This window comes from Eucyclogobius newberryi, unplaced genomic scaffold, assembly GCF_026437365.1.
Source record: "Eucyclogobius newberryi isolate DKJ021-1_F unplaced genomic scaffold, fEucNew1.0.hap1 SCAF_5, whole genome shotgun sequence".
NCBI classification, from domain to species: Eukaryota; Metazoa; Chordata; class Actinopteri; order Gobiiformes; family Gobiidae; genus Eucyclogobius; species Eucyclogobius newberryi.
Window position 1 is genome coordinate 41,120,432 of NW_027316167.1, and position 18,801 is coordinate 41,139,232.

Sequence of the window (18,801 nt, forward strand, 5' to 3'; positions counted from 1 at the left end):
TTAGTGTTCCCGTGTGTTAGTGTTCTCGTGTGTTAGTGTTCTCGTGTGTTAGTGTTCTCGTGTTAGTGTTCTCGTGTGTTAGTGTTCTCGTGTGTTAGTGTTCTCGTGTGTTCTCATGTGTTAGTGTTCTCATGTGTTAGTGTTCTCATGTGTTAGTGTTCTCGTGTGTTAGTGTTCTCGTGTGTTAGTGTTCTCGTGTGTTAGTGTTCTCGTGTGTTCTCATGTGTTAGTGTTCTCGTGTGTTAGTGTTCTCGTGTGTTCTCGTGTGTTAGTGTTCTCGTGTTAGTGTTCTCGTGTGTCAGTGTTCTCGTGTGTTAGTGTTCTCGTGTGTTAGTGTTCTCGTGTGTTAGTGTTCTCGTGTTAGTGTTCTCGTGTGTTAGTGTTCTCGTGTGTTAGTGTTCTCGTGTGTTAGTGTTCTCGTGTGTTCTCATGTGTTAGTGTTTTCGTGTGTTAGTGTTCTCGTGTGTTAGTGTTCTCGTGTGTTAGTGTTCTCGTGTGTTAGTGTTCTCGTGTGTTCTCGTGTGTTAGTGTTCTCGTTTGTTAGTGTTCTCGTGTGTTAGTGTTCACGTGTGTTAGTGTTCTCATGTGTTAGTGTTCTCGTGTGTTAGTGTTCTCGTGTTAGTGTTCTCGTGTGTTAGTGTTCTCGTGTGTTAGTGTTCTCGTGTGTTAGTGTTCTCGTGTGTTCTCATGTGTTAGTGTTCTCATGTGTTAGTGTTCTCGTGTGTTAGTGTTCTCGTGTGTTAGTGTTCTCGTGTTGTAGTTTTCTAGTGTGTTAGTGTTCTCGTGTGTTAGTGTTCCCGTGTTTTAGTGTTCTCGTGTGTTAGTGTTCTCGTGTGTTAGTGTTCTCGTGTGTTAGTGTTCTCGTGTGTTAGTGTTCTCGTGTGTTAGTGTTCTCGTGTGTTAGTGTTCTCGTGTGTTCTCATGTGTTAGTGTTCTCGTGTGTTAGTGTTCTCGTGTGTTAGTGTTCTCGTGTGTTAGTGTTCTCGTGTGTTAGTGTTCTCGTGTGTTCTCGTGTGTTCTCGTGTGTTAGTGTTCTCGTGTTAGTGTTCTCGTGTGTCAGTGTTCTCGTGTGTTAGTGTTCCCGTGTGTTAGTGTTCTCGTGTGTTAGTGTTCTCATGTGTTAGTGTTCTCGTGTGTTCTCATGTGTTAGTGTTCTCATGTGTTAGTGTTCTCATGTGTTAGTGTTCTCGTGTGTTAGTGTTCTCGTGTGTTTGTGTTCTCGTGTGTTAGTGTTCTCGTGTGTTAGTGTTCTCGTGTGTTAGTGTTCTCGTGTTAGTGTTCTCGTGTGTTAGTGTTCTCGTGTGTTAGTGTTCCCGTGTGTTAGTGTTCCCGTTTGTTAGTGTTCTCATGTGTTAGTGTTCTAGTGTGTTAGTGTTCTCGTGTGTTAGTGTTCTCATGTGTTAGTGTTCTCGTGTTGTAGTTTTCTAGTGTGTTAGTGTTCTCGTGTGTTAGTGTTCTCGTGTGTTAGTGTTCTCGTGTGTTAGTGTTCTCGTGTGTTAGTGTTCTCGTGTGTTAGTGTTCTCGTGTGTTAGTGTTCTAGTGTGTTAGTGTTCTCGTGTGTTAGTGTTCTCGTGTGTTAGTGTTCTCGTGTGTTAGTGTTCTCGTGTGTTCTCATGTGTTAGTGTTCTCGTGTGTTAGTGTTCTCGTGTGTTAGTGTTCTCGTGTGTTAGTGTTCTCGTGTGTTAGTGTTCTCGTGTGTTCTCGTGTGTTAGTGTTCTCGTGTTAGTGTTCTCGTGTGTCAGTGTTCTCGTGTGTCAGTGTTCTCGTGTGTTAGTGTTCCCGTGTGTTAGTGTTCTCGTGTGTTAGTGTTCTCGTGTGTTAGTGTTCTCGTGTGTTAGTGTTCTCGTGTGTTAGTGTTCTCGTGTGTTCTCATGTGTTAGTGTTCTCATGTGTTAGTGTTCTCGTGTGTTAGTGTTCTCGTGTGTTAGTGTTCTCGTGTGTTAGTGTTCTCGTGTGTTCTCATGTGTTAGTGTTCTCGTGTGTTAGTGTTCTCGTGTGTTAGTGTTCTCGTGTGTTAGTGTTCTCGTGTGTTAGTGTTCTCGTGTTAGTGTTCTCGTGTGTTAGTGTTCTCGTGTGTTAGTGTTCTCGTGTGTTAGTGTTCTCGTGTGTTCTCATGTGTTAGTGTTTTCGTGTGTTAGTGTTCTCGTGTGTTAGTGTTCTCGTGTGTTCTCGTGTGTTAGTGTTCTCGTGTTAGTGTTCTCGTGTGTCAGTGTTCTCGTGTGTTAGTGTTCTCGTGTGTTAGTGTTCTCGTGTGTTAGTGTTCTCGTGTGTTAGTGTTCTCGTGTGTTAGTGTTCTCGTGTGTTAGTGTTCTCGTGTGTTCTCATGTGTTAGTGTTTTCGTGTGTTAGTGTTCTCGTGTGTTAGTGTTCTCGTGTGTTAGTGTTCTCGTGTGTTAGTGTTCTCGTGTGTTCTCGTGTGTTAGTGTTCTCGTTTGTTAGTGTTCTCGTGTGTTAGTGTTCACATGTGTTAGTGTTCTCATGTGTTAGTGTTCTCGTGTGTTAGTGTTCTCGTGTTAGTGTTCTCGTGTGTTAGTGTTCTCGTGTGTTAGTGTTCTCGTGTGTTAGTGTTCTCGTGTGTTCTCATGTGTTAGTGTTCTCATGTGTTAGTGTTCTCGTGTGTTAGTGTTCTCGTGTGTTAGTGTTCTCGTGTTGTAGTTTTCTAGTGTGTTAGTGTTCTCGTGTGTTAGTGTTCCCGTGTTTTAGTGTTCTCGTGTGTTAGTGTTCTCGTGTGTTAGTGTTCTCGTGTGTTCTCATGTGTTAGTGTTCTCATGTGTTAGTGTTCTCATGTGTTAGTGTTCTTGTGTGTTAGTGTTCTCGTGTGTTAGTGTTCTCGTGTGTTAGTGTTCTAGTGTGTTAGTGTTCTCGTGTGTTAGTGTTCTCGTGTGTTAGTGTTCCCGTTTGTTAGTGTTCTCATGTGTTAGTGTTCTAGTGTGTTAGTGTTCTCGTGTGTTAGTGTTTTCATGTGTTAGTGTTCTCGTGTTGTAGTTTTCTAGTGTGTTAGTGTTCTCGTGTGTTAGTGTTCCCGTGTTTTAGTGTTCTCGTGTGTTAGTGTTCTCGTGTGTTAGTGTTCTCGTGTGTTAGTGTTCTCGTGTGTTAGTGTTCTCGTGTGTTAGTGTTCTCGTGTGTTAGTGTTCTAGTGTGTTAGTGTTCTCGTGTGTTAGTGTTCTCGTGTGTTAGTGTTCTAGTGTGTTAGTGTTCTCGTGTGTTAGTGTTCTCGTGTGTTAGTGTTCTCGTGTGTTAGTGTTCTCGTGTGTTCTCATGTGTTAGTGTTCTCTTGTGTTAGTGTTCTCGTGTGTTAGTGTTCTCGTGTGTTAGTGTTCTCGTGTGTTAGTGTTCTCGTGTGTTAGTGTTCTCGTGTGTTCTCGTGTGTTAGTGTTCTCGTGTTAGTGTTCTCGTGTGTCAGTGTTCTCGTGTGTTAGTGTTCCCGTGTGTTAGTGTTCTCGTGTGTTAGTGTTCTCGTGTGTTAGTGTTCTCGTGTGTTAGTGTTCTCGTGTGTTAGTGTTCTCGTGTGTTCTCATGTGTTAGTGTTCTCATGTGTTAGTGTTCTCATGTGTTAGTGTTCTCGTGTGTTAGTGTTCTCGTGTGTTAGTGTTCTCGTGTGTTAGTGTTCTCGTGTGTTCTCATGTGTTAGTGTTCTCGTGTGTTAGTGTTCTCGTGTGTTAGTGTTCTCGTGTGTTAGTGTTCTCGTGTGTTCTCGTGTGTTAGTGTTCTCGTGTTAGTGTTCTCGTGTGTCAGTGTTCTCGTGTGTTAGTGTTCTCGTGTGTTAGTGTTCTCGTGTGTTAGTGTTCTTGTGTGTTAGTGTTCTCGTGTTAGTGTTCTCGTGTGTTAGTGTTCTCGTGTGTTAGTGTTCTCGTGTGTTAATGTTCTCGTGTGTTCTCATGTGTTAGTGTTTTCGTGTGTTAGTGTTCTCGTGTGTTAGTGTTCTCGTGTGTTAGTGTTCTCGTGTGTTAGTGTTCTCGTGTGTTCTCGTGTGTTAGTGTTCTCGTTTGTTAGTGTTCTCGTGTGTTAGTGTTCACATGTGTTAGTGTTCTCGTGTGTTAGTGTTCTCGTGTTAGTGTTCTCGTGTGTTAGTGTTCTCGTGTGTTAGTGTTCTCGTGTGTTAGTGTTCTCGTGTGTTCTCATGTGTTAGTGTTCTCATGTGTTAGTGTTCTCGTGTGTTAGTGTTCTCGTGTGTTAGTGTTCTCGTGTTGTAGTTTTCTAGTGTGTTAGTGTTCTCGTGTGTTAGTGTTCCCGTGTGTTAGTGTTCTCGTGTGTTAGTGTTCTCGTGTGTTAGTGTTCTCGTGTGTTAGTGTTCTCGTGTGTTAGTGTTCTCGTGTGTTAGTGTTCTCGTGTGTTAGTGTTCTAGTGTGTTAGTGTTCTCGTGTGTTAGTGTTCTCGTGTGTTAGTGTTCTCGTGTGTTCTCATGTGTTAGTGTTCTCGTGTGTTAGTGTTCTCGTGTGTTAGTGTTCTCGTGTGTTAGTGTTCTCGTGTGTTAGTGTTCTCGTGTGTTCTCGTGTGTTAGTGTTCTCGTGTTAGTGTTCTCGTGTGTTAGTGTTCTCATGTGTTAGTGTTCTCGTGTGTTAGTGTTCCCGTGTGTTAGTGTTCTCGTGTGTTAGTGTTCTCATGTGTTAGTGTTCTCGTGTGTTAGTGTTCTCGTGTGTTAGTGTTCTCGTGTGTTCTCATGTGTTAGTGTTCTCATGTGTTAGTGTTCTCATGTGTTAGTGTTCTCGTGTGTTAGTGTTCTCGTGTGTTTGTGTTCTTGTGTGTTAGTGTTCTCGTGTGTTAGTGTTCTCGTGTGTTAGTGTTCTAGTGTGTTAGTGTTCTAGTGTGTTAGTGTTCTCGTGTGTTAGTGTTCTCGTGTGTTAGTGTTCCCGTTTGTTAGTGTTCTCATGTGTTAGTGTTCTAGTGTGTTAGTGTTCTCGTGTGTTAGTGTTCCCGTGTGTTAGTGTTCTCGTGTGTTAGTGTTCTCGTGTGTTAGTGTTCTCATGTGTTAGTGTTCTCATGTGTTAGTGTTCTCGTGTGTTAGTGTTCTCGTGAGTTAGTGTTCTCGTGTGTTAGTGTTCTAGTGTGTTAGTGTTCTCGTGTGTTAGTGTTCTCGTGTGTTAGTGTTCTCGTGTGTTAGTGTTCTCGTGTGTTAGTGTTCTCGTGTGTTAGTGTTCTCGTGTGTTAGTGTTCTCGTGTGTTAGTGTTCTCGTGTGTTAGTGTTCTCGTGAGTTAGTGTTCTCGTGTGTTAGTGTTCTCGTGTGTTAGTGTTCTCGTGTGTTAGTGTTCTAGTGTGTTAGTGTTCTCGTGTGTTAGTGTTCTCGTGTGTTAGTGTTCTCGTGTGTTCTCATGTGTTAGTGTTCTCGTGTGTTAGTGTTCTCGTGTGTTAGTGTTCTCGTGTGTTAGTGTTCTCGTGTGTTAGTGTTCTCGTGTGTTCTCGTGTGTTAGTGTTCTCGTGTTAGTGTTCTCGTGTGTTAGTGTTCTCATGTGTTAGTGTTCTCGTGTGTTAGTGTTCCCGTGTGTTAGTGTTCTCGTGTGTTAGTGTTCTCGTGTGTTAGTGTTCTCGTGTGTTCTCATGTGTTAGTGTTCTCATGTGTTAGTGTTCTCGTGTGTTAGTGTTCTCGTGTGTTTGTGTTCTTGTGTGTTAGTGTTCTCGTGTGTTAGTGTTCTCGTGTGTTAGTGTTCTAGTGTGTTAGTGTTCTAGTGTGTTAGTGTTCTCGTGTGTTAGTGTTCTCGTGTGTTAGTGTTCCCGTTTGTTAGTGTTCTCATGTGTTAGTGTTCTAGTGTGTTAGTGTTCTCGTGTGTTAGTGTTCCCGTGTGTTAGTGTTCTCGTGTGTTAGTGTTCTCGTGTGTTAGTGTTCTCGTGAGTTAGTGTTCTCGTGTGTTAGTGTTCTCGTGTGTTAGTGTTCTCGTGTGTTAGTGTTCTCGTGTGTTAGTGTTCTCGTGTGTTAGTGTTCTCGTGTGTTAGTGTTCTCGTGTGTTAGTGTTCTCATGAGTTAGTGTTCTCGTGTGTTAGTGTTCTCATGTGTTAGTGTTCTCGTGTGTTAGTGTTCTCGTGTGTTAGTGTTCTCGTGAGTTAGTGTTCTCGTGTGTTAGTGTTCTCATGAGTTAGTGTTCTCGTGTGTTAGTGTTCTCATGTGTTAGTGTTCTCGTGTGTTAGTGTTCTCATGTGTTAGTGTTCTCGTGTGTTAGTGTTCTCATGTGTTAGTGTTCTCGTATGTTAGTGTTCTCATGTGTTAGTGTTCTCATGTGTTAGTGTTCTCGTGTGTTAGTGTTCTCATGTGTTAGTGTTCTCATGTGTTAGTGTTCTCGTATGTTAGTGTTCTCATGTGTTAGTGTTCTCGTGTGTTAGTGTTCTCGTGAGTTAGTGTTCTCGTGTGTTAGTGTTCTCGTGTGTTAGTGTTCTCGTGTGTTAGTGTTCTCGTGTGTTAGTGTTCTCATGAGTTAGTGTTCTCGTGTGTTAGTGTTCTCGTGTGTTAGTGTTCTCGTGTGTTAGTGTTCTCATGAGTTAGTGTTCTAGTGTGTTAGTGTTCTCATGAGTTAGTGTTCTCGTTCGTTAGTGTTTGGGATATGGAATAATCATCCGCACATGCAATAGTGACATGTCCTTTAAGGTCTTTACTTGTGAGCTCGTGTCCCATGTCCTAAACCCCGCCTCTGTGTCCTCAGGTCCGCCCACTCACCCGCACGTGGTGAAGACGGCGTCCATCGGGACCCTGGGACGGACACGGACGCCCATGATCGTCAACGTCCCCAACGCCCCCGACGTCCCAGAGACCAGCAGGATGTTAGAGGACGTGGACAGCGTGAGTAACTGGCCCGTCCTGGGACACGCCCACGTTTGCCTGGACATCGACGTGCTCCTCTGACCGGTCCATGTTCAGGCTGTTCATCTGGACACTGTTTAATGACTCTCTCTCTTCTTTTTGTCCTCTTTTCTGCTCGTTTGTGTTGCATTTTTAACATTTGGTTTATTTCTGAATCAATAACTGTCCATAATGATATCTTGAACCTGGAATGCTTTTCTCTTTGAATCCTCTTTTTTCTGGACGTTTGCATCTGCTGCTTGTGCTTTTTCTTTGGGCTTCAGTTCCTTTGACCTTTGACCCTCATCTCACTCACAGTAAGAGGCTGTTACTGCGGCAACGCAACCTGTGACCAACACTAAACTGGGCCAAATGATCTCAGATGAGTGAACCAGGACTAGGACTGAACCGGGTCCAAACCAGGTCTAAACCTGGTCTAAACCGGGACTAAACCAGGTCTAAACCGGGTCTAAACTGGGACTAAACCAGATCTAAACTGGGACTAAACCAGGACTAAACAAGAACTAAACCGGGTCTAAACCGGGACTAAACCAGGTCCAAACCAGGACTAAACCAGGACAAAACCAGGTCTAAACCAGGATAAACCAGGTCTAAACTGGGTCTAAACCAGGACTAAACCAGATCTAAACTGGGACTAAACCAGATCTAAACTGGGACTAAACCAGGACTAAACCAGGACTAAACCGGGTCTAAACCGGGTCTAAACCGGGACTAAACCAGGTCTAAACCAGGACTAAACCAGGACAAAACCAGGTCTAAACCAGGATAAAACCAGGTCTAAACCAGGACTAAACCAGATCTAAACTGGGACTAAACCAGGACTAAACCGGGTTTAAACCGGGTCTAAACCAGGTCTAAACCAGGTCTAAACCAGGACTAAACCAGGACAAAACCAAGTCTAAACCGGGTCTAAACTGGGACTAAACCAGATTTAAACTGGGACTAAACCGGGTCTAAACCAGGTCTAAACCTGGTCTAAACCTGGTCTAAACCAGGTCTAAACCAGGTCTAAACCAGGTCTAAACCGGGTCTAAACTGGGACTAAACCAGATCTAAACTGGGACTAAACTGGGACTAAACCGGGACTAAACCAGGTCTAAACCGGGACTAAACCAGGTCTAAACCAGGATAAAACCAGGTCTAAACCAGGATAAAACCAGATCTAAACTGGGACTAAACCAGATCTAAACTGGGACTAAACCAGGTCTAAACCTGGTCTAAACCTGGTCTAAACCAGGTCTAAACCAGGTCTAAACCAGGTCTAAACCAGGTCTAAACCGGGTCTAAACTGGGACTAAACCAGATTTAAACTGGGACTAAACCGGGTCTAAACCAGGTCTAAACCTGGTCTAAACCTGGTCTAAACCAGGTCTAAACCAGGTCTAAACCAGGTCTAAACCGGGTCTAAACTGGGACTAAACCAGATCTAAACTGGGACTAAACTGGGACTAAACCGGGACTAAACCAGGTCTAAACCGGGACTAAACCAGGTCTAAACCAGGATAAAACCAGGTCTAAACCAGGATAAAACCAGATCTAAACTGGGACTAAACCAGATCTAAACTGGGACTAAACCGGGTCTAAACCAGGTCTAAACCAGGTCTAAACCAGTCTGGTAGAGCTAGAACAGAGGGATGAAACAAAAGTCCTCTAGAACAAAGAGAAGTTCTTAGAAAAGATTTATGTTGGGCCTAAGCAAAGCCCCAGTGTGGCAGCAGTAACAGCACATGTGCAGCCCCGCCCTCTTAAACATGCCTGACTGACCTTGGCTTGCTCTCCCTCTCTCCCTCCCTCTCTCCCCCTCTCTCTCTCCGGCTCGTCTCCAGGTCCTGGCCGCCCTGCAGCCCTGTCCCGCCCCCGCCTCGCGCAGTAACGCCCCCCCTGTGCCTCTCCCGCAGAGCTACGAGCCCGACGAGCTGACCGAGGAGATGGCCCACCTCGAGGGTCTGATGAAGGACCTGAACGCCATCACCACAGCACCCTAAGGACCCACACTCCCACCCACCACCCTTTACCTTCACCCCTCCCATGCTCCCGTTCCCCTCCCAAACAAACAGGCTATGCTACCCACACATTCAGGACAACAAACAAACAAACAAAAAAAGAAACTGCTCAAATGTGGACACAAAATGGCGTCTTGTGCCCGAAAAGCATTCACGTCCGCCAGCAGTAGACTTTCTCCACGTAACCTTTCTCAGGACGGCTGTTGCCACGAGGAAGAAAAAGAAAAGCGATAATAATGACGTTGTTGTTGGAACTGAACTTTTTGACATCGTTTGAGAAGATTGTGAACTTTTTTTAGTTTTGTTTTATTCAGCAAAAACACTTGATGATTGAAAAAGCGTTCGCCTCATGTTTGTTGTGGTCAGCGCTCCTCTGACCGGGCGGCTCCATCACAGTTCTCACATGTTTTTACCCATTTATTGTGCCATGATTTTTCCTTTTTGTCTATGTTATTGTATTATTTTTTACACACATATCCTTAAAAACATGTACATATTTAATTTTTTGTTCAATCTGCCTCATTTTTGTATTTTTTCCTATTGCTTGTCAGTGTGAGGAGAGTGGGAGAACATTCAGACGTTTACTCAAAATATCATTGTACACAGAATGCTGGTATGAAGCAGTGCAGTAAAGTAAGAACGCTTTTCAAATGTTAACTACATTAGCTGTCATTTCTGCTCCAGGACAAGCTAAAACAGAAAATGTGAATCCGTTTTATGAATAAACCCAAATTGGATTACATTTTATGGATCTTTTATATGGATTTTCCATTTCCAACCAGCCACATTCCTGTCACTGGAGAGGCCAGTGTGGGTGAAGTCCAACAGAACCAGTGACCTCCTGGTTTCTAAGCCAGTGCTTAACCCACTACACCACTGGTGCTTAATATACATTTATTACACATTTCAGAACAAAAACATTCTTACTTTATTGCATTGTGTGTTTGCTGTATGTTTTTATATGCTGTTTTCATTTTGACATTTAAATGCAAGAATCCAAAACAAGGCGGTCTCCTGGTTACCATGGTTACCACGGTTACCTAACAGCAATACAAAATCCTGAAATAAGTTTTGAATATTTTTCTAACGTCATCAAAACAAATGCATCCCTCTATATTATGCTTATTAAAAGGGAAATACGTCTGGTAGTTTAATTTATTCTTTTGCCGTCTCACGTCTTGATCAACAGGAAATGTTCTCGTTTGGTGTTTCTCTGGTTGAGTTCATGCGGTAGAATATTTGTGATATCATTTCAAATGGAGAACGTTTGGCCAATATTACTTTATGGCGAAGGTATTATTTTTGAAAGTTCCACAAATTCCATATTTTAATCTTGGTTTGTGGCTTGAACTCCTGTCTAACAAGTGACAACAATCACACTTATATTTTTAAAAATATTTGATTGTATTTGTCATTTGTGCAGACAAAGGAGACTTAAAGATGCACATTATAACCTACAGTGTGGCAAGCCTTTATGTACCTTTAAAAGACACATATTATGCTTTTTTTTTCTACTTAATCTTCCTTCTGAGCTGTTTTTAAGTCCATAAATCCTTGCTGCAACGAGCATTTCTGCCTCATCACGTTCATTACAACTGCGTGCTTACAGTGGCATGTCAGGGGAAAGCTAGCTTTATCTCCCCTTATTCACTCTGCTGCCACTAGATGGAGTTCTAACTCCAGATGTGAGCTTTTTGTTAGCTTTTAATTGCAGAACAAACAGTGCATAATATTTGTCCTTTAACATGAACACAACCCTTCAGCCAATGGTTTGAGGGCGTTCTCCCTCGTCACACGTGTCTGTTTTCTGTTCATGTGGAAGCCTGACCACATGTGTTTGTGCGGGTCGCTCAGCCCTGGACGTCCGGTCGTGCTGGTGCTCCTCTGGTCACTACACACAGTCTGACCCTTTGACCTTTTGAATGGACTCCCAGATTTTCTACCTGTTGTTTTTTGTATGAAGAATAAAAGCTGTTCCGCACATTTCTGATGTAAAAAGAAGAAAACAATGTTGAGGTGAGATATTACTTTAGTCATTCTGGGCGTCCCAAAGAGAACTGTTCAATCACAGCCGGTTCCTCTGGTCATCGACACGAGCAGCGCCATCGTCTGGACCCGACGCGGGAAGAATCTATTGAGTTGTAAACAGTTGAAACTGTATTGCACTTTTTCACACTTTTTGACACATTTCTTACATATGTTGTGTTGCTCTGGAGCTGTTGTGTTGCTAGTGTCTAGGAAAGCGGCAGCTGGTCTTGTTTTGATGCAGAGGTCATCGGAAATGAGGAATTTTGTTGTTGCTTGTTCTTGTACAGAGCTTTCTTTGCTTTCTGTAGAAACAAATCTGTGGCTTTTTAAAAAATGACAAAATGTTTTAGAAAAAATGATGTTTTTTATTGGTGCTCCTATACATTGTGTAAACAAACTATTATGAATACTAACAAAGTAAACTGGTGTCCCTGTCGTCCTTTGTCACGCCACAGATGATGGAAATGTCCCCTCAGTGTAGTATACACAGAGTGTATAACGCTTAGGTCAGATCCCTCTGAGTTGATATGAAGCCGTCATATCCTCAATACCTAAAGAGGGGAAGGACCCACTTGACTGTGCCTCATATAGATCATCTCTATTCTGAATGTGGACTATCGTACATACACCTCAATTGTGTCCAAAAAATGGAACAAATCCTCCCAAATGTAATTCAAACCCGGGATAATACAGCGGCTGCCACAGTGTTCGTTTCCGTGAGGAATGAGCTCTTTGATCTGTAATGACAAAACGCAACTCACTTTTCCAACTGAATTCTCTTCAAACATGTGATTGTGTCCACTCAGATGTCCTCGGTCAGAACAAAGTGACCTTCTCTTTCCCGTCCATCCTTAATATGATCAGATTATTTTTAAACCAGATGTTTTGACTTGACCTTTTCCAGCAAGATGAATTCTCATGATTTTTGTGAGATCACAAGCTCTTGACTCCATCTTGTTGGGATCCCGCTGATCTGCAGTCCACCTGAGGTAAACCAGCCAATCACAGGGCATTAAAGCCCCACAGGTGGGACTGGAGCCAATCACAGAGTAGCATTGTGGTTTGGGCGGAAGTCAGAATAAATTGAACCAGAACAATCGTGTTTTGGCATGTCTAGTGTGGTGGCTGGATCAATGCTCGTTTGGGGCGTCGGGTGTAGACAAAGGATTCACGCTGACAAAGCTCTGCAAACTTTTCAAGGTAGTTTATTTACAGAGAAAGCAGTGTCAAATACAGGACAGCAGAAAACAGCGCCCTGGGTCCGCTGGTGATCAGGAAGACGAACCTCGTCTCTGGGCGTATCTCGCCTTTATATACTGAAAACGCACAAAGACCGATAAACAATATCTGACAGGTATGACCCTATCCATGTACCAACGGATTAGCCAATGAGAGAACAAGATGTAAAGGTATCCTTATTTGGGTAGCACCAGGGGAGAAGTTACAGAAATGAGATCATGCGCTTACACAGATGTACACAAGGCATCTCAAGGCCTCGCAGCCAATGGAGACGTCTCCCATTCGGTAGTTAATCAGATGTGGGCCCCTTACATTCCGTGGAATAGACATTTTGGTAGAAACACACATATTCCTAAAAGCCAGTCTCAGAATGAGGCCTAACTTTGCATGGACCTAGTTTTAATACACTTCACTAGTTTAACCATGGAGCTACCACGGAGGAGCTAGCATGGAGCTAGCATGGAGCTTCTGTTTGGGGGCATGTCTTGCCTCACTATTAAACACATCTGTGTTTTTCTGTCTTTCCCACATCTCTTAATGCGACCCTGTACCCTGGGTAATACAGTAGATCCACGCCCTGTACCCTGGGTAATACAGTAGATCCACGCCCTGTACCCTGGGTAACACAGTAGATCCACGCCCTGGACCCTGGGTAACACAGTAGATCCACGCCCTGGACCCTGGGTAACACAGTAGAGCCATGCCCTGTACCCTGGGTAACACAGTAGTTCCACGCCCTGGACCCTGGGTAATACAGTAGATCCACGCCCTGGACCCTGGGTAACACAGTAGATCCACGCCCTGGACCCTGGGTAATACAGTAGATCCACGCCCTGTACCCTGGGTAACACAGTAGACCCACGCCCTGGACCCTGGGTAATACAGTAGATCCACGCCCTGTACCCTGGGTAACACAATAGATCCACGCCCTGGACCCTGGGTAATACAGTAGATCCACGCCCTGTACCCTGGGTAACACAGTAGATCCATGCCCTGTACCCTGGGTAACACAGTAGATCCATGCCCTGTACCCTGGGTAACACAGTAGATCAACGCCCTGGACCCTGGGTAATACAGTAGATCCACGCCCTGGACCCTGGGTAATACAGTAGATCCACGCCCTGTACCCTGGGTAACACAGTAGATCCATGCCCTGTACCCTGGGTAGCACAGTAGATCCATGCCCTGTACCCTGGGTAACACAGTAGATCAACGCCCTGGACCCTGGGTAATACAGTAGATCCACGCCCTGTACCCTGGGTAATACAGTAGATCCACGCCCTGTACCCTGGGTAATACAGTAGATCCACGCCCTGTACCCTGGGTAACACAGTAGATCCACGCCCTGGACCCTGGGTAACACAGTAGAACCACGCCCTGGACCCTGGGTAATACAGTAGATCCACGCCCTGTACCCTGGGTAACACAGTAGATCCATGCCCTGTACCCTGGGTAGCACAGTAGATCCATGCCCTGTACCCTGGGTAACACAGTAGATCAACGCCCTGGACCCTGGGTAATACAGTAGATCCACGCCCTGTACCCTGGGTAATACAGTAGATCCACGCCCTGTACCCTGGGTAACACAGATCCATGCCCTGTACCCTGGGTAACACAGTAGATCCACGCCCTGGACCCTGGGTAATACAGTAGATCCACGCCCTGTACCCTGGGTAATACAGTAGATCCACGCCCTGTACCCTGGGTAACACAGTAGATCCACGCCCTGTACCCTGGGTAACACAGTAGATCCACGCCCTGGACCCTAGGTAATACAGTAGATCCACGCCCTGTACCCTGGGTAATACAGTAGATCCACGCCCTGGACCCTGGGTAATACAGTAGATCCACGCCCTGGACCCTGGGTAACACAGTAGATCCATGCCCTGGACCCTGGGTAATACAGTAGATCCATGCCCTGGACCCTGGGTAACACAGTAGATCCACGCCCTGTACCCTGGGTAACACAGTAGATCCATGCCCTGCACCCTGGGTAATACAGTAGATCCACGCCCTGTACCCTGGGTAACACAGTAGATCCACGCCCTGTACCCTGGGTAACACAGTAGATCCACGCCCTGTACCCTGGGTAATACAGTAGATCCACGCCCTGTACCCTGGGTAATACAGTAGATCCACGCCCTGGACCCTGGGTAACACAGTAGATCCGCACCCTGTACCCTGGGAAATATAGTAGATCCATGCCCTGTACCCTGGGCAATACAGTAGATCCATGCCCCGGACCCTGGGTAACACAGTAGATCCACACCCTGGACCTTGGGAAATATAGTAGATCCATACCCTGTACCCTGGGTAATACAGTAGATCCACGCCCTGTACCCTGGGAAATATAGTAGATCCATGCCCTGTACCCTGGGTAATACAGTAGATCCACGCCCTGTACCCTGGGAAATATAGTAGGTCCATGCCCTGTACCCTGGGTAATACAGTAGATCCATGCCCTGGACCCTGGGTAATACAGTAGATCCACACCCTGTACCCTGGGAAATATAGTAGATCCATGCCCTGGACCCTGGGTAACACAGTAGATCCACGCCCTGGACCCTGGGTAACACAGTAGATCCACGCCCTGGACCCTGGGTAACACAGTAGATCCACGCCCTGTACCCTGGGTAACACAGTAGATCCACGCCCTGTACCCTGGGTAATACAGTAGATCCATGCCCTGGACCCTGGGTAATACAGTAGATCCACGCCCTGTACCCTGGGTAACACAGTAGATCCACGCCCTAGACCCTGGGTAATACAGTAGATCCACGCCCTGGACCCTGGGTAACACAGTAGATCCACGCCCTGGACCCTGGGTAACACAGTAGAACCACGCCCTGGTCCCTGGGTAATACAGTAGATCCACGCCCTGTACCCTGGGTAACACAGTAGATCCATGCCCTGTACCCTGGGTAACACAGTAGATCCATGCCCTGTACCCTGGGTAACACAGTAGATCCACGCCCTGGACCCTGGGTAATACAGTAGATCCACGCCCTGTACCCTGGGTAATACAGTAGATCCACGCCCTGTACCCTGGGTAACACAGTAGATCCATGCCCTGGACCCTGGGTAACACAGTAGATCCACGTCCTGTACCCTGGGTAACACAGTAGATCCACGCCCTGTACCCTGGGTAACACAGTAGATCCACGCCCTGTACCCTGGGTAATACAGTAGATCCACGCCCTGTACCCTGGGTAATACAGTAGATCCACGCCCTGTACCCTGGGTAACACAGTAGATCCACGCCCTGTACCCTTGGTAACACAGTAGATCCATGCCCTGGACCCTGGGTAATACAGTAGATCCATGCCCTGGACCCTGGGTAACACAGTAGATCCACGCCCTGTACCCTGGGTAACACAGTAGATCCATGCCCTGGACCCTGGGTAATACAGTAGATCCACGCCCTGTACCCTGGGTAACACAGTAGATCCATGCCCTGGACCCTGGGTAATACAGAAGATCCACGCCCTGTACCCTGGGTAACACAGTAGATTCACGCCCTGTACCCTGGGTAATACAGTAGATCCACGCCCTGTACCCTGGGTAACACAGTAGATCCATGCCCTGGACCCTGGGTAACACAGTAGATCCATGCCCTGTACCCTGGGAAATATAGTAGATCCATGCCCCGTACCCTGGGTAATACAGTAGATCCATGCCCCGGACCCTGGGTAACACAGTAGATCTACACCCTGGACCCTGGGAAATATAGTAGATCCATGCCCTGTACCCTGGGTAATACAGTAGATCCACGCCCTGTACCCTGGGTAATACAGTAGATCCACGCCCTGTACCCTGGGTAATACAGTAGATCCACGCCCTGTACCCTGGGTAATACAGTAGATCCACGCCCTGTACCCTAGGAAATATAGTAGATCCATGCCCTGTACCCTGGGTAATACAGTAGATCCATGCCCTGGACCCTGGGTAATACAGTAGATCCACGCCCTGTACCCTGGGAAATATAGTAGATCCATGCCCTGTACCCTGGGTAATACAGTAGATCCACGCCCTGTACCCTGGGAAATATAGTAGATCCATGCCCTGTACCCTGGGTAATACAGTAGATCCACGCCCTGTACCCTGGGTAATACAGTAGATCCATGCCCTGGACCCCGGGTAATACAGTAGATCCACGCCCTGTACCCTGGGTAATACAGTAGATCCATGCCCTGGACCCCAGGTAATACAGTAGATCCACGCCCTGGACCCCGGGAAATATAGTAGATCCACGCCCTGTACCCTGGGTAATACAGTAGATCCATGCCCTGGACCCTGGGTAATACAGTAGATACATGCCCTGGACCCTGGGTAACAGTAGATCCATGCCCTGGACCCTGGGTAATACAGTAGATCCACGCCCTGTACCCTGGGTAACACAGTAGATCCATGCCCTGTACCCTGGGTAGCACAGTAGATCCATGCCCTGTACCCTGGGTAACACAGTAGATCAACGCCCTGGACCCTGGGTAATACAGTAGATCCACGCCCTGTACCCTGGGTAATACAGTAGATCCACGCCCTGTACCCTGGGTAACACAGATCCATGCCCTGTACCCTGGGTAACACAGTAGATCCACGCCCTGGACCCTGGGTAATACAGTAGATCCACGCCCTGTACCCTGGGTAATACAGTAGATCCACGCCCTGTACCCTGGGTAACACAGTAGATCCACGCCCTGTACCCTGGGTAACACAGTAGATCCACGCCCTGGACCCTAGGTAATACAGTAGATCCACGCCCTGTACCCTGGGTAATACAGTAGATCCACGCCCTGGACCCTGGGTAATACAGTAGATCCACGCCCTGGACCCTGGGTAACACAGTAGATCCATGCCCTGGACCCTGGGTAATACAGTAGATCCATGCCCTGGACCCTGGGTAACACAGTAGATCCACGCCCTGTACCCTGGGTAACACAGTAGATCCATGCCCTGCACCCTGGGTAATACAGTAGATCCACGCCCTGTACCCTGGGTAACACAGTAGATCCACGCCCTGTACCCTGGGTAACACAGTAGATCCACGCCCTGTACCCTGGGTAATACAGTAGATCCACGCCCTGTACCCTGGGTAATACAGTAGATCCACGCCCTGGACCCTGGGTAACACAGTAGATCCGCACCCTGTACCCTGGGAAATATAGTAGATCCATGCCCTGTACCCTGGGCAATACAGTAGATCCATGCCCCGGACCCTGGGTAACACAGTAGATCCACACCCTGGACCTTGGGAAATATAGTAGATCCATACCCTGTACCCTGGGTAATACAGTAGATCCACGCCCTGTACCCTGGGAAATATAGTAGATCCATGCCCTGTACCCTGGGTAATACAGTAGATCCACGCCCTGTACCCTGGGAAATATAGTAGGTCCATGCCCTGTACCCTGGGTAATACAGTAGATCCATGCCCTGGACCCTGGGTAATACAGTAGATCCACACCCTGTACCCTGGGAAATATAGTAGATCCATGCCCTGGACCCTGGGTAACACAGTAGATCCACGCCCTGGACCCTGGGTAACACAGTAGATCCACGCCCTGGACCCTGGGTAACACAGTAGATCCACGCCCTGTACCCTGGGTAACACAGTAGATCCACGCCCTGTACCCTGGGTAATACAGTAGATCCATGCCCTGGACCCTGGGTAATACAGTAGATCCACGCCCTGTACCCTGGGTAACACAGTAGATCCACGCCCTAGACCCTGGGTAATACAGTAGATCCACGCCCTGGACCCTGGGTAACACAGTAGATCCACGCCCTGGACCCTGGGTAACACAGTAGAACCACGCCCTGGTCCCTGGGTAATACAGTAGATCCACGCCCTGTACCCTGGGTAACACAGTAGATCCATGCCCTGTACCCTGGGTAACACAGTAGATCCATGCCCTGTACCCTGGGTAACACAGTAGATCCACGCCCTGGACCCTGGGTAATACAGTAGATCCACGCCCTGTACCCTGGGTAATACAGTAGATCCACGCCCTGTACCCTGGGTAACACAGTAGATCCATGCCCTGGACCCTGGGTAACACAGTAGATCCACGTCCTGTACCCTGGGTAACACAGTAGATCCACGCCCTGTACCCTGGGTAACACAGTAGATCCACGCCCTGTACCCTGGGTAATACAGTAGATCCACGCCCTGTACCCTGGGTAATACAGTAGATCCACGCCCTGTACCCTGGGTAACACAGTAGATCCACGCCCTGTACCCTTGGTAACACAGTAGATCCATGCCCTGGACCCTGGGTAATACAGTAGATCCATGCCCTGGACCCTGGGTAACACAGTAGATCCACGCCCTGTACCCTGGGTAACACAGTAGATCCATGCCCTGGACCCTGGGTAATACAGTAGATCCACGCCCTGTACCCTGGGTAACACAGTAGATCCATGCCCTGGACCCTGGGTAATACAGAAGATCCACGCCCTGTACCCTGGGTAACACAGTAGATTCACGCCCTGTACCCTGGGTAATACAGTAGATCCACGCCCTGTACCCTGGGTAACACAGTAGATCCATGCCCTGGACCCTGGGTAACACAGTAGATCCATGCCCTGTACCCTGGGAAATATAGTAGATCCATGCCCCGTACCCTGGGTAATACAGTAGATCCATGCCCCGGACCCTGGGTAACACAGTAGATCTACACCCTGGACCCTGGGAAATATAGTAGATCCATGCCCTGTACCCTGGGTAATACAGTAGATCCACGC

At 46.9% G+C, this 18,801-nt stretch overlaps 1 protein-coding gene across 7 annotated transcripts in view; it reads left to right on the forward strand.

Moving 5' to 3' along the window:
- The window catches only part of neo1a (neogenin 1a), a 280,070-nt gene extending 268,826 nt beyond the window's left edge, over positions 1-11,244 (forward strand). For 4 of the 7 annotated variants that reach the window (XM_072465808.1, XM_072465811.1, XM_072465809.1 and 1 more), the window contains exons 27-28: positions 6,630-6,766; positions 8,614-11,244. In XM_072465808.1, coding sequence (XP_072321909.1) covers positions 6,630-6,766; positions 8,614-8,772 — 296 coding nt within the window. In that variant the 3' untranslated portion in view covers positions 8,773-11,244. The remainder of the gene's footprint in view (positions 1-6,629; positions 6,767-8,613) is intronic. The other 3 variants (XM_072465814.1, XM_072465812.1, XM_072465813.1) reach the window with 1 other exon arrangement.
- The last annotated feature ends 7,557 nt before the right edge of the window (positions 11,245-18,801 follow it).